The sequence below is a fragment of the Garra rufa genome, chromosome 23 (assembly GCF_049309525.1).
Source record: "Garra rufa chromosome 23, GarRuf1.0, whole genome shotgun sequence".
Lineage (NCBI taxonomy): Eukaryota > Metazoa > Chordata > Actinopteri > Cypriniformes > Cyprinidae > Garra > Garra rufa.
The window spans coordinates 26339697-26352453 of NC_133383.1; the positions used below are offsets into that span (position 1 = coordinate 26339697).

The window sequence follows — 12757 nt, forward strand, 5'->3', positions numbered from 1 at the left end:
CACCAAAGTAAATATCTTCTAAATCGTCTCTCACAAATGTCTCCATGGCGAGGAACGCTGCCTGTGCATGCAGTTTGTCACGTTGGATATGTTGACGGAAGTAAACATTTGCACATGTGCTGTGTGATATTACTGCGCCTGCTTCGGTCATATTACGGCAGCAAACTTCCTTGACTATTACGCCGGAATGGGAGTGTAGTTCCTAATCTTATCGGCCTAGAAAACCGCAGCTTTACATTTCCGCTGGTCTTAGTACACGATATAACTACAGAAGAGTCAAGTTTTAAATAGGACAAATATCGAAACTCGTTGGTCATTTTTGAACGCGATGCTACTGGTCTAATAGGATTCAATGATTTATGCTAAGCTATGCTAAAAGTGATATCGCCAGAACAGGAGAACGGCTGAATGGATTTCAAAACGGTAAAAATCAACTTATTAACTCGGGGGGAGTTGGAGAATGAGCCTATTTCCAAAAAAAGTGGAGTGTTCCTTTAAGTTCTGAAAATAGCAGATCTATAGTTCAACACAATGTGAGCTTCCGGATCGATTATTTTCACCAATAATTACAATAATGAAGGAATGTTTTAAAACATAAAAGACAAACAAGGATGGAATGCTAAAACGGCTTGCCATACTAGTATGGCAAAGAGTTTTTAATGCTAAAACGGCTTGCCATAGCGGCAGATACTAGGTTTTAATTGGCATGCACAATAAGCAGAAATGTCATGCATTTTAAACGTCTGACGGACCACCCACTAACATTTTCGTCTAGTCTCGTCAACGAAAACTCACTCACGTCTCGTCATGTTTTAGTCATCAACGAGCCATTTTTATCTCGTCAACGTCTCGTTATCATCATGGAAAAAAGTGACTGCTTTATAACTTGCAATTGCGCATTATAAAGTCACAACTGGGAGATATACACTCTTATATAGAACACTGAGTATATCTCGCAATTCTGACTTTATTTCTCAAAACTGCGACTTGTTTATATCTTACAATTCTGACTTTTCTCGCAAATGGGAGTTTGTATCTCGCAATTTTGACCTTTTTTCTCACTATTTTGACACAATTTAGACTTTTCTCAGAATTGATATGAACTTGCCATTGTGAGTTAAGTCATAATTGCAACATATAAACTCACAAGTCAGAAGTGTGAGATAAAAACATGCAATTCTGACTTTTTACTTGCAAATGCGAGTTTGTGCAATTCTAATTTTTCACACAATTCTGACTTTTTCTCAGATTGTGAAATATAAATTTGCAATTGCCAATTTTGAGGGGGGGGGGGACTGATATGTTTTAAGAATTGCAAGTTTATATCTCACAATTCTGGCTTAATAACTCGCAATTGCACATTATAAAGTCACAATTGAGAGATAATCACAAAATTCAGAGAAAAAAAAACTCTGACTTTATTTCTCAGAACTGCAACTTGTTAATATCTCACAATTCTAACTTTATTTGCACTTGTAAGTTTAATTCATGCAATTCATACTTAATTTCTTAGAATTGTGAGATTTTTAGTCAGTGGCAGAAACGGCTTCCATAACTATGACTCTTGCTGACAGTGTTGATTCTCTTTTGACTTGGGCCAGTATGTAACCACTTATCAATGCTAGCCACTCAAAAAAACACAGCATTGGCCTATATTAGATCTCCGGAGCTGGGAACGTCTGGGAATTCGACCTGGGGTCAGAACTTCTCTGACTCTACAGTTCACACACCGAGCCCATTGTTGATACTTCTGTGAGATGATTAGCCTACTTTGAAGCCAGACCGCGCCGGGGACAGATAAAGTGACGTCTGAGGTCCTTTTATCAACCATTCGTCATATTACAACTCCCAGTTATTATAGTCTCACTACATTCCTTTCATTAGCGTGGCTTAATTTCTCATTGACATGTGAGGGTTAACTCCTCCAAAAACATGAGTTTGGACCCTTCTGGCAACTGTCCGCCCACCTCACAAGTTCATGTCCTTGAGTATGAATATGAAATACCACCATATTTTTGCTCTGTCTAAGGTAATGTGGATCACCAAGGGTTGAATGAGCACCACTCTGCTAGTTATGAAGACTTATATGATATCTGTGGCTGAAATGCTTAATCTCTCCTTTGATTGGTTTTACAGCAATGTGTATAAAAGCACTGAATCCATTTCATCCATTGATTTTGTGTGAAATGCCGCAAAGTTCATTTGCACGATATCCTCGAGGGGTGCTCCGTGCGTGTATCCAGAGCTAAGAGGTTAAAACCAATTTTACCGACACTAAAACGCCTGAACTGCCGTTGTGAGTTCACCTGGTTTTAATTCAATCAAAAATAAACCAGTTTAAACGGCGTTAGCAGGCTAAAGCTATACCCGACTGCCCTCTAGTGGCGCAGATGGGAAATTAAGGGTGTGCCTCATTCTGACTGAACACGATGGAGTGAAAAAACGACATCATCTGTATTCCAAAATGATGTGGTATCTGTTTATGGATACAGTTGCCGACAACTACACATCTTTTTTTCCACAGTTTGCCCCTGCCAGGTCTCTCAAAGCTTTTAAATAGCATTGCAGAAGGCAAATGATTGATGAGTCAGCAGTTGCTTCAACCTGCAGGGCGTTTTCATATTGAGCACAGATGCAAATCAGATTAGAATACAGTGGATGGGTTCAATTCAGTGACACTGGTATGAATCCTAATGCATGTTGTTTTGACATGATTAATTGCATCTTTTTAATCTAGCCTAAGTGTGTTATATTCACACAGCAGTACACCAATCACAAATGTACTAAATAATTAGTCATGTAGCGACTTTGTGTGTAAATAATGTCTTAAAATAATAAAACTGGAGTTCATGTGAGTTCTATATATTTCAGTTTGATTAGTCTAGTCCTCCTAGTAACCCATGGCAACCGCATAGGCTGTAGGGGGGAGGGGCTGTGATTGAATCCCGTTTTGTGATTGGCTGAAACAGGTGTTCTGAGGTTCCGTAGAGAATGATGACTTAAGTATGCATGCTTGTGTGTGTGTGTGTGTGTGTGTGTGTGTGTGTGTGTGTGTGTGTGTGTGTGTGTGTGTGTGTGTGTGTGTGTGTGTACCTGGTATTCATCACATTGTGGGGACCAATGTCCCCACAAGGATAGGAATACCAGTAGATTTTGACCTTGTGGGGACATTTCTCAGGTCCCCATGAGGAAACAGGCTTATAAATCATGCACAATTAGTTTTTTTGAGGAAGTAAAAGATATGCACAATCTCCTGTGAGGGCTAGGTTTAGGTGTAGGGTAGGTGTAGGGCCATAGAAAATACGGTTTGTACAGTATAAAAACCATTACGCCTATGGAATGTCCCCATAAAACATGTAAACCCAACGTGTGTGTGTGTGTGTGTGTGTGTGTGTGTGTGTGTGTGTGTGTGTGTGTGTGTGTGTGTGTGTGTGTGTGTGTGTGCGTGTGCGTGTGCGTGCGTGTGCGTGTGCGTGTGTGTGCTCCAGAACTAGAACATTATCTATTCTACGCCACATAATGACTCATGTTAACCAAATAAGTGGTTTGGAAATGTCTAAGTGTTATCCATTTAAGTCTGAGAAATGAAATGAAACGGGTTGGTCTTTTGTCCCTTTTGTGGCACAAACTGTCTTTCCCACTTTCTCCCCATCAACCCAACAGCCTGCACAGATAGTTGCTAAAGCAGGAACTCTTTTGAGCGGGTAAGGGCACATGTTGTTGTTATGGAAACTGAGCTTTTGCAGCTATTATTGTGTGATGCTGCTTTGGAGAAGCAAACAGAATGGCGAGTCTCTAGCGACTGATTCTCCATTGAAATGTTCCACCGCCCTATATTTGTTTATAAACACAGGCAGCAGCAAAAATGCTAACAGAGAAAAATGCGAGGCAAACATCTTGTTTTTACTTGAACGCAAACTTGTGCTATTTAGAGCACCGACTCTGTTATCAGAATAGTTCGATTCCCCAACGTGATCATGTGTTTTAAATCATTTGAATGTATCGTTCCGAACAAATTGCTTATTGTGATTAGTTTTTTAATTAATCTTTTTTCAATTTTTCTTTTACATGTCTCGTTTCGAAACGAATGATTCATGTGAGTCATTCTTTTTAGTTAACCAAAGCGATCAGCGCAGTCCGATTCCCGAGGAAACGAATATTATGAGCCAGATCTGATTTAAAACATAGGCCTTTAACGCGACCAGTGTACTTTTTCTTATGAGTCGGTTCTTTCTGGCGACTCAGAAAGCCTCATGAGTCAGTTAGAGCAGTTTTACAGTGTTGCCAAGTCCGCGGTTTTCCCCGGAATTGGTCTACTTTAACACTGTTGGCGCCGGTGATTTTTCATGTCCTTGGGTTGATTACCCCCGGAACGCAATTTTTATTGGGGGACCCCCCTCAAAATGCCATTGGGCTAGTTTTGAGTAGCAATTGGGTGGGTTTTGTTGTGAAAACCTGGCAACCCTGCTCACTTAGCCTACTGAACTCATATTATTATTTAATCATTTCGCTGACTCAATTGACCTTATGCACGGAGCGTTTTTTAGAACTTCCGCATAAAGATAAGCCAGCTCGTAAACTTCCGCTGAAGCTCATTTTATATGTGCTATATATTAGGTGGACACTCGTGAGACTCATCTACTGCCTTCTTATCAGAAACTGAGAAAAATTATAATTGCAACATTATAAATAAAGTTAGCGGCATGAACATTCAGTTTCATATTATTTAACAACATATCATTTAAATGCGGAGCCTGGTAATCCCGTACTTACCGTATCTGCATAGTTGTACATTTAAATGCTGACAGCTAAACACTATCATAACATGTTTAGGCTAACGTTAGCTAGCTAGCGATATTTCTCTTCAAGGACATCTTAATCATATTCTTGATAGTCACTTGCCTTCATAGTCATTACACATTTTTAAAATCTTGCAATATTTTAAAGCCTTTATTATTTTCTAACTCTACAGCTGTGAAATAAAATGTACTTGAAGGACTCACTTTTCATTCATAAAAACGGCATCGGAAAAAATGACTTTTCACGGAAAACAACGTCTATTTTTTGGATAAAATAATATGGAATTACCCATACCAATAGGTGGCAGCAGAGAATAATTTATTATGCAGCTGCCTTTCAAACTCCCTCTATTTTCAAGACGTCTTGCTTTTCGATATATTATAAAATTACTAGTATAATAAATTGTAGTACTTTTACCGCCCTTAAGTATATAGTATAGCAAGTGCAGAAAGTCATTAAGCTCACACACAAACAGCCTATAAGGGTGAATTATTTAAATACTAATATATAGTTCACTACAAATACGTTAAATATTTATGGTGTAATAATTAAATAATGAACTCAATATGAATCGATAGTAATTTGAAATATTTTATAAAATTTAATCTTTTAAAAATTTTATCTTTTTATCTTTTAAGTTTTATGTTGAACTGTAAAATATATTAAATATATAAAAAAGTCAAAAGTATATTTAACCAACACATACTGCTGTAGTTTTGTTACTCTGAATTTAATAAATCTTTAAAGCAATTTTTTTTTAACATCAGCTTGTCATTTGTTTGGTCCGGTTATTACTGTCAATCATAGCAATGACTCGCGCATATTTAGCTGATTTACTCGCGTATTTTTTTAAACTGGCATTTGTCATTCATGAAACGGTATACGTGGAGGTTTGGTCCTTTTAGACAAACAACACTTTTCTTCGATTGTGAATGGATTATGTAGAGAAAACGAACAAAGTACGCTCATATTATGGCACAGTACAGTTGACCGGAAATGACTTAGCTGGCTTGTCTAAACAAGGAAGTAATCCGTGCATATGGTCAATTGAACCAAGAACTGTTATGGTATTATGAAATATGTGAGATAATACAATGTGGTATAGAAGCCCGTTCCCGCCACTGAATGGAAATTTTAAAAATATATATTATTTTAACTTGTTATCTCACAATACTGACTTTTTTCTAAATTGCGTGTTATAGTCAGAATTGACTATAACACGCTACTGACTATATAAGTCAGAATTGTGAGATTAAAAAGTCACAATTATGAGAAATTAAGTCAGAATTGTGTGATATAAACTTGCAATTGCGAGTTAGGCCTAAATCAGAATTGTGAGATTAAAAAGTCGCAATTCTGAGAAATTAGATCAGAATTGTGTGATATAAACTCGCAATTGCGAGTTAAGTCAGAATTGTGAGATATAAACATGCAATTCAGTGAACATGTCAGTCTTTTTTTCTCCTCAAAATTTTTTTATAAACTTGCAATTACAAGATAATATTTTACAATTCTGAGGAAAAAAAGTCAGAATTACAATTCTGAGGAAAAAAAGTCAGAATTACAATTCTGACTTTATAACTCGCAATTGTGAGTTTATACCTCACAGTTCTAAAAAAAAAAGAGAGAGTCAGAACTGCGATACGTAAACTCGCAATTGCGAGAAAAAAAAGTCAGAATTGTGAGATAAAAAGTTGCAATTACCTTTTTCATTTTTTGCTCAGTGGCAGAAACGGGCTTCCATAGGTGATCATTATCATAAAATATGTCCCTTCAGAATGATACAAAATTACCCTGTCTGGGTTTATTTTGTAATAATAACCACCTTTTTCTTTGGCGCTGAAGTAAGCCTTTGGGTGAGACTTCCGGTTCATAAAAATAGCTGGACACGGATGAGACCAGAAGCCCGACCCTCTTACAGAAAGAAAAAAATTTCTTACTTATTATTGCTGCCAGAGTGCGTACACATGTAACGAGCCGGACGTTATATAAATACTGTTTCTCACAAAAAATGATCGTTTCGTGTCTTAGGACATCAATTTATCATCACTTTTTATCATCATTTTTTTTTTTACTTTTAAAGGTCTGGTTCCCATCCACTGCCATTATATGGCTGGCAGACTGCACCGGTTTTATTTAAAAACCTTTGTTTGTGTTCTGCTGAAGAAACAAAGTCACCTACATGTTGGATGCCCTGGGGGTAAGCAGATAAACATCAAATTTTCATTTTTGGGTGAACTATCCCTTTAACGCTGAATTAAACCTATGGGTGAGACTTCCAGTTCATTATCTGCTATAGGGAAATAACGAGAAGAATAACAGCGTGCAGTAAATGGTAAAACTGTTTGCACTACAATCCCAGTGTTTTCATAATTAATATATTAAAATAATATGGTAAGACATAGCAATTTGCAATATCAAGCAGCAAAAGCTGTTTTGTACAGCTAAAGATATCTGGATGCGGATCAGACCACAAGCCAGACCCATAAAATTTACAAATGGCCCCGCACACTCTTACCGGAATAAAGGTGGATATTTCTTACTTTTTTTTTTTTAAGTTTGTTGTGGTTGAATAAAATCATGAGTTATTTTAAAAGATTGGTTCACTTGCAGAATTAAAATTTCCTGATAATTTTGGCTACATTCAAGATGTTCATGTCTTTCTTTCTTCAGTCAGAAAAAAAATTAAGATTTCTGAGAAAAACATTCCTCTGTGATTTAAAACACACAATGTGTCCAGTGTATTTGGATTTCTGAACGATTGACTCGGTTCTTCCTAGTGACTCAAAAAGCCTCATGAATCAGTTAGAGCAGTTACTGAATCAATTTGACTTACTTACTATATAATATATTATTTAATAATTTCATCCGACTCAAAATTAAACAGACATGTTACTGTATTATAGTCATGACTTAAATTACTGTAGTTATTGGCTGATTGTTCATAAACATCTATTGGTTGTGATTGGTTCTTTTAATGAATCCTTTTAATGCTTCTTTTAAATGTCTCATTCCAAAATGAATGATTCCTGAGAGCCGTTCTTTTTATTAAATGGTAAAACTGTTTGCACTACAAACCAGTGTGCTCATAGTTAAGATAATACATTAAAATAATATGGTAAGACACATCAATTTGCAATATCAAGCAGCAGAAGCTGTTTTGTACAGCTAAAAATAGCTGGACACAGATGAGACCGAAAGCCAGACCCATAAAATGTACAAATGGCCGCACCCACAGGAAGAAAAAGGTGGACATTTCTTACTTATTTTTAAGGTTGTTGTGGTTGAATCACCTCCAGAATTAAAATTTCCTGATAATTTACTCACATGTCATCTAAGATTTTCATGTCTTTCTTTCCTCTGTCGAAAAGAAATGAAGGTTTTTGAGGAAAACATTCCTCTGTGATTTTAAAACACAGAGCAACCAGTGTATTTCGATTTCTGAAAGATTGACTCTGAGTCAGTTCTTTCTAGTGACTCAAAAAGCTTCATGAATCAGTTACAGCAGTTACTAAATCAATCTGACTCACTTACTGAATCACATTATTATTATTTTATTTAATAGTTTAATCAATAATTTAATCATAATTTTAATCAAAAACTGCTAAAACGAGCCTAAGCTGGTTGGCTGGTCTTAGCTGGTTTAAGCTGAAAGTAGCTGGTTTTAGCTGATCTCCCAGACTGGCTAAGCTGGTCAAGCTGGTTTTAGCTGGATGTTCTAGCTGGTCTCCCAACCTGACCAGCTAAGGAAATGGCCAAAATCCCTCTAAAACCAGAGTGCTGACCAGCTACACTCTTAAAAATAAAGGTGCTTCACGTTGCCATAGAAGAACCTTTTTGTCTAAATGGTTAAAGAACCTTTAACATCTGAAGAACCTTTCTGTTTCACAAAAGGTTCTTTGTGGCAAATAAGGTTCTTCAGATTATAAAAAAGGTAAGCAAGAAATGGTTCTTTAAAGAACCTTTGACGGAATGGTTCTTTGTGGAACCAAAAATGGTTCTTCTATGGCATCGCTTGAAGAACCTTTTGAAGCACCTTTATTTTTAAGAGTGTATGACCAGCTAAGACCAGGCTGGTTAATCAGCTAAAACCAGCCAACCACCTGTGTTTTTCAACAGGGAACTGTTACTGTGTTATAGCCATGACTTAAATTACTGTAGTTACTGGTTGATTGTTGATAAATGTCAACTTGTATCCACCTTTTTCTTCCCGTAAGAGTGGACGTGGCCATTTGTAGCCTAAGTTTTATATGTCTAGCTTTCTAGCTTGTATTATCTTAATTGTGAGCACACTGGTTTGTAGTGCAAACAGTTTTACCGTTTACTGCACTGTCATTCTTCTCGTTATTTCCCTATAGTGGCTAATGAACCGTAAGTCTCACCCATAGCTTACTTCCACGTTAAAGAATAAATTAGACACAGAGTTTATAGTGTTTTTTTTTTTTTAACAATACTTTACGTGTCTCTATGTAATATGTAATATATAGTGAGGATAAACTGTATTAAATATTTGTTTTATTTTGCATGTATATTTGTTATCATTAAATCTGAAATTGTCTCATATACAAACGGGAAAAGCAATAGGAATTACATTTCCAACCAAATTTTGATTTTTCACAATGCTAAACTAATTAAAAATCGTTCAGTTTCTCTAAAAATCGCGATTCCCTTCTTTAAACGGGACGTAACAGCCAAATCCTGTACTGTACATAAAGGCTACTGTACGCCCATCTAACACATGTGTGCATAAAATAGCTCAGACGGAGCACAAGAACGCGTCCTGTGTGAACTTCCACTCATAACCCGAGTCATATAAACAGTGAATCATAACCTCCGTGAATCGTCGCGACTCCGGCGTGTGGTGCTGAACGGACAGCGCCCTTAACTTTAACCTGCATGGGCGTGGCGCTTCAACTATCAACGGAGCAACGACTCTTAAAGACCGCAGATAAAAGAACTAAACATAAAAATTAAGACTCATTATCTCTTCTACGACTAAACCTAACATACATTTCTCTTGGTTTACCACATCCACCGCGTGTTCAGCAAACACACAGAGCGAACGCTAACAAAGGTATCTCACAATAGGCATTAAGTGACAAGTCATCCGGGGAGAGAGCCCTCAGATATGGACACATTACATCTTTAACCCTCAAAACCCCGCATCACTTCCGCTGTTTCTCCTCTCATCTCTTCAGCAGAGCGTCAGCTCATCCTCCGTCGGTCTCACATCTGATGTACGGTAACATCTTTGGATTTTGTCATCGCTTCAGTGCATACAATACTGTCTAAAATCTGATGTGTTGCGTTTAATAACAACATAATGGCATGCTCCACATTTACTTGCATTCATTCTTCGTGTTTTTGTATTGTTCAACAGATTGTTCAACATGAGTAGGCATCTTTTCTAAAAGGCTTTCGTTGCTAGTTGCGATCAATTGCTTATTAATATGCAAGGCTGTATTGTATTGTTTTGGCGACTCACATAGTGAATGAAGAAATGCGAATGGGTTGTTTTTATAATTGCACTTCGTTTAAATAAGAATAAATTCCTAATTCCATTAGCATTCCTTTAAGATTTCTCTGACTACTATAGGAGCCTCCATGCCTCACATGTAATGTTGTTTCTCGCCTCCCCATGGGAAAACTAACATTTAGTGTCCACAGAGCTCTCTAGCCTGGAGGTTTACGTGCCTTTGCATCCACCTGACAGTATTCACTGAGAGAAATGTCTGCTGCCGGAGATGTGCCTGCGTTCTTCCACAACATGGGGAGCTCCAGCCCCAACCAGCCACGGCAAAAATTCTGTGGCATGTTCTGCCCGGTGGAGGGTTCGGCGGATAACAAGACGTTGGACTTTGACTCGCTGTCCTCAGGGAAAGGTCGAGTGATTGAGAGGCAGAAGGATATCTCCAAACCACGGAAGGTGGAGATCAGGAGAAGTACCGGAAAAGAGACCCTGCAGAACCTAAACGACGAGGTAAGAGCTGCAGGGATTGTGCACTGTCATGTGGGTGGAAACATTAACGCTATTGCATATATCAGTCTTCATTCAGATGAATGCTTCCCTTGCTTATAAAAACAATCAACCAGTTGTGTTTTAATGCTTTGATTTTCCTTTATGTACCCAGATTTGAAAATTATTTACATTTTGTAGCTGAAAAGGAAAGATGGTTCTGTAGAATCCAATCAATTATGAATACTGGGTTGAAGCCATTAAAAGTTGACACCCTGAGTCATTTAATGATGGTTTTTGTACTTATTTAAAAGTCAAATTACATTTATTACATGTTCTACTAAATTGCAGTTCGTATTACACAGCTCATAATTTGCAAAATGCTTGATTCTGATTGGTCATTCATAGAATTCTGTTGTCAGTTTTTTTTGTATAACCTCTAAACTTTATATTTGACTTTTGTGTGTTTGAATGAAATCATGAATTATTTTAAAGGATTGCTTCATTTCCAGAATAAAAATTTCCTGATAATTTACTCACCCCCATGTCATCCAAGATGTTCATGTCTTTCTTTCGTCAGCTGAAAAGATATTAAGGTTTTTGATGAAAACATCCAGGATTTTTCTCCATATAGTGGACTTCAATAGGGATCAATGGTTTGAAGGTCCAAATTGCAGTTTCAATGCAGCTTCAAATGACTCTACACGATCCCAGCTGAGGAATAAGGGTCTTATCTAGCAGAACGATTGGTTATTTACTAAAAGAATTAAAAAATGTATATACTTTTTAACCACAAATGCTCATCTTGCACTAGCTCTGCAATGCGCATCTATGACTTCATGCATTATGTATGTAATCACATTGGAAAAGTCATGCAAAGTTAGTTCTTTGTCTGTTCAAAAAGATAGGGTATAGAGTGAAAAACTCCATTTTTAAGAAAAAGCCTCCAAAGGGTTTGCAGTGATGCCATAGAAAAAAACATTTTTTGGTTCTCCAAAGAACTTTTCAGTGAACAGTTCTTAAAAGAACCCTTTTGATGAACATTTAAAAAATCTAAAGAACCTTTTCTGCATTTGAAAGGTTCCATGGATGTTCAAGGTTCTTCATGGAACCATCGATGCCAATAAAGAACCTTTATTTTTAAGAGTGAACTTCAAAATTGTCCGACATTGTTGTTTTATTGTTGCTTGGTAAACACTGGGTCAGTACTTCCTCCTACTGTACATTATGCGTGACTTTTCCAACGTGATATGTACTGCGTGAAGTCAAGCTAGTGCAAGATGAGCTTTTGTGGTTAAAAAGTATATACATTTTTTTTTTTAGAAAACGATAGATTCTTTTGCTAGATAAGACTCATATTCCTCAGCTGGGATTGTGTAGAGCCATTTGAAGGTGCATTGAAACGGCAATTTGGACCTTCAACCCGCTTATCCCCATTGAAGTCCACTATATGGAGAAAAATCCTGGAACGTTTTCCTCAAAAACCTTCATTTCTTTTCGACTGAAGAAAGAAAGACATGAACATCTTGACATGGGGGTGAATAGATTATTAGGAAATTTTTATTCTGGAAGTAAACTAATCCTTTACAGGCTTGAATATTTGCTGTTCTCAAAGAAAAAAATGGTTGAGGATACATAAAACTTCTAGTTGTCACAAAGTTTAGAACTAATTTAGAAATAAGGTGCTGCCCTTCTAGATCACCTTTTAAATAGAAAATGCACAAACCTTACAGAATGATTATTAAAACATCCAATAAGGTTTTTACAGTCCAGTTTTTGTTCCTAAGAGCCTAATAATTCAATGTGTATGCCTTGGTATCCGGATGCGGTAACCATAGCTACAAGGACAGTGATGCTGAGCCATGATTGAAGTATGCCCCAATAGGGCTTTAAGAGCAGTAACTTGAGACCTGTTAAAAAGCTCATAAGAGTCAGAATTACCTCCACTCAGAATTATATTCAGAATTAAGTTATAGAAGAGAAAAATCATATAGCCGTTTC

At 37.1% G+C, this 12757-nt stretch overlaps 1 protein-coding gene across 1 annotated transcript in view; it reads left to right on the forward strand.

The window, feature by feature from the left end:
* The first annotated feature begins 9684 nt into the window (after positions 1-9684).
* dpysl2b (dihydropyrimidinase like 2b) overlaps positions 9685-12757 on the forward strand; it is a 50652-nt gene continuing 47579 nt past the window's right edge. Inside the window, 1 exon segment of the mRNA XM_073830131.1 lies at positions 9685-10780. Coding sequence (XP_073686232.1) covers positions 10529-10780 — 252 coding nt within the window. The 5' untranslated portion in view covers positions 9685-10528.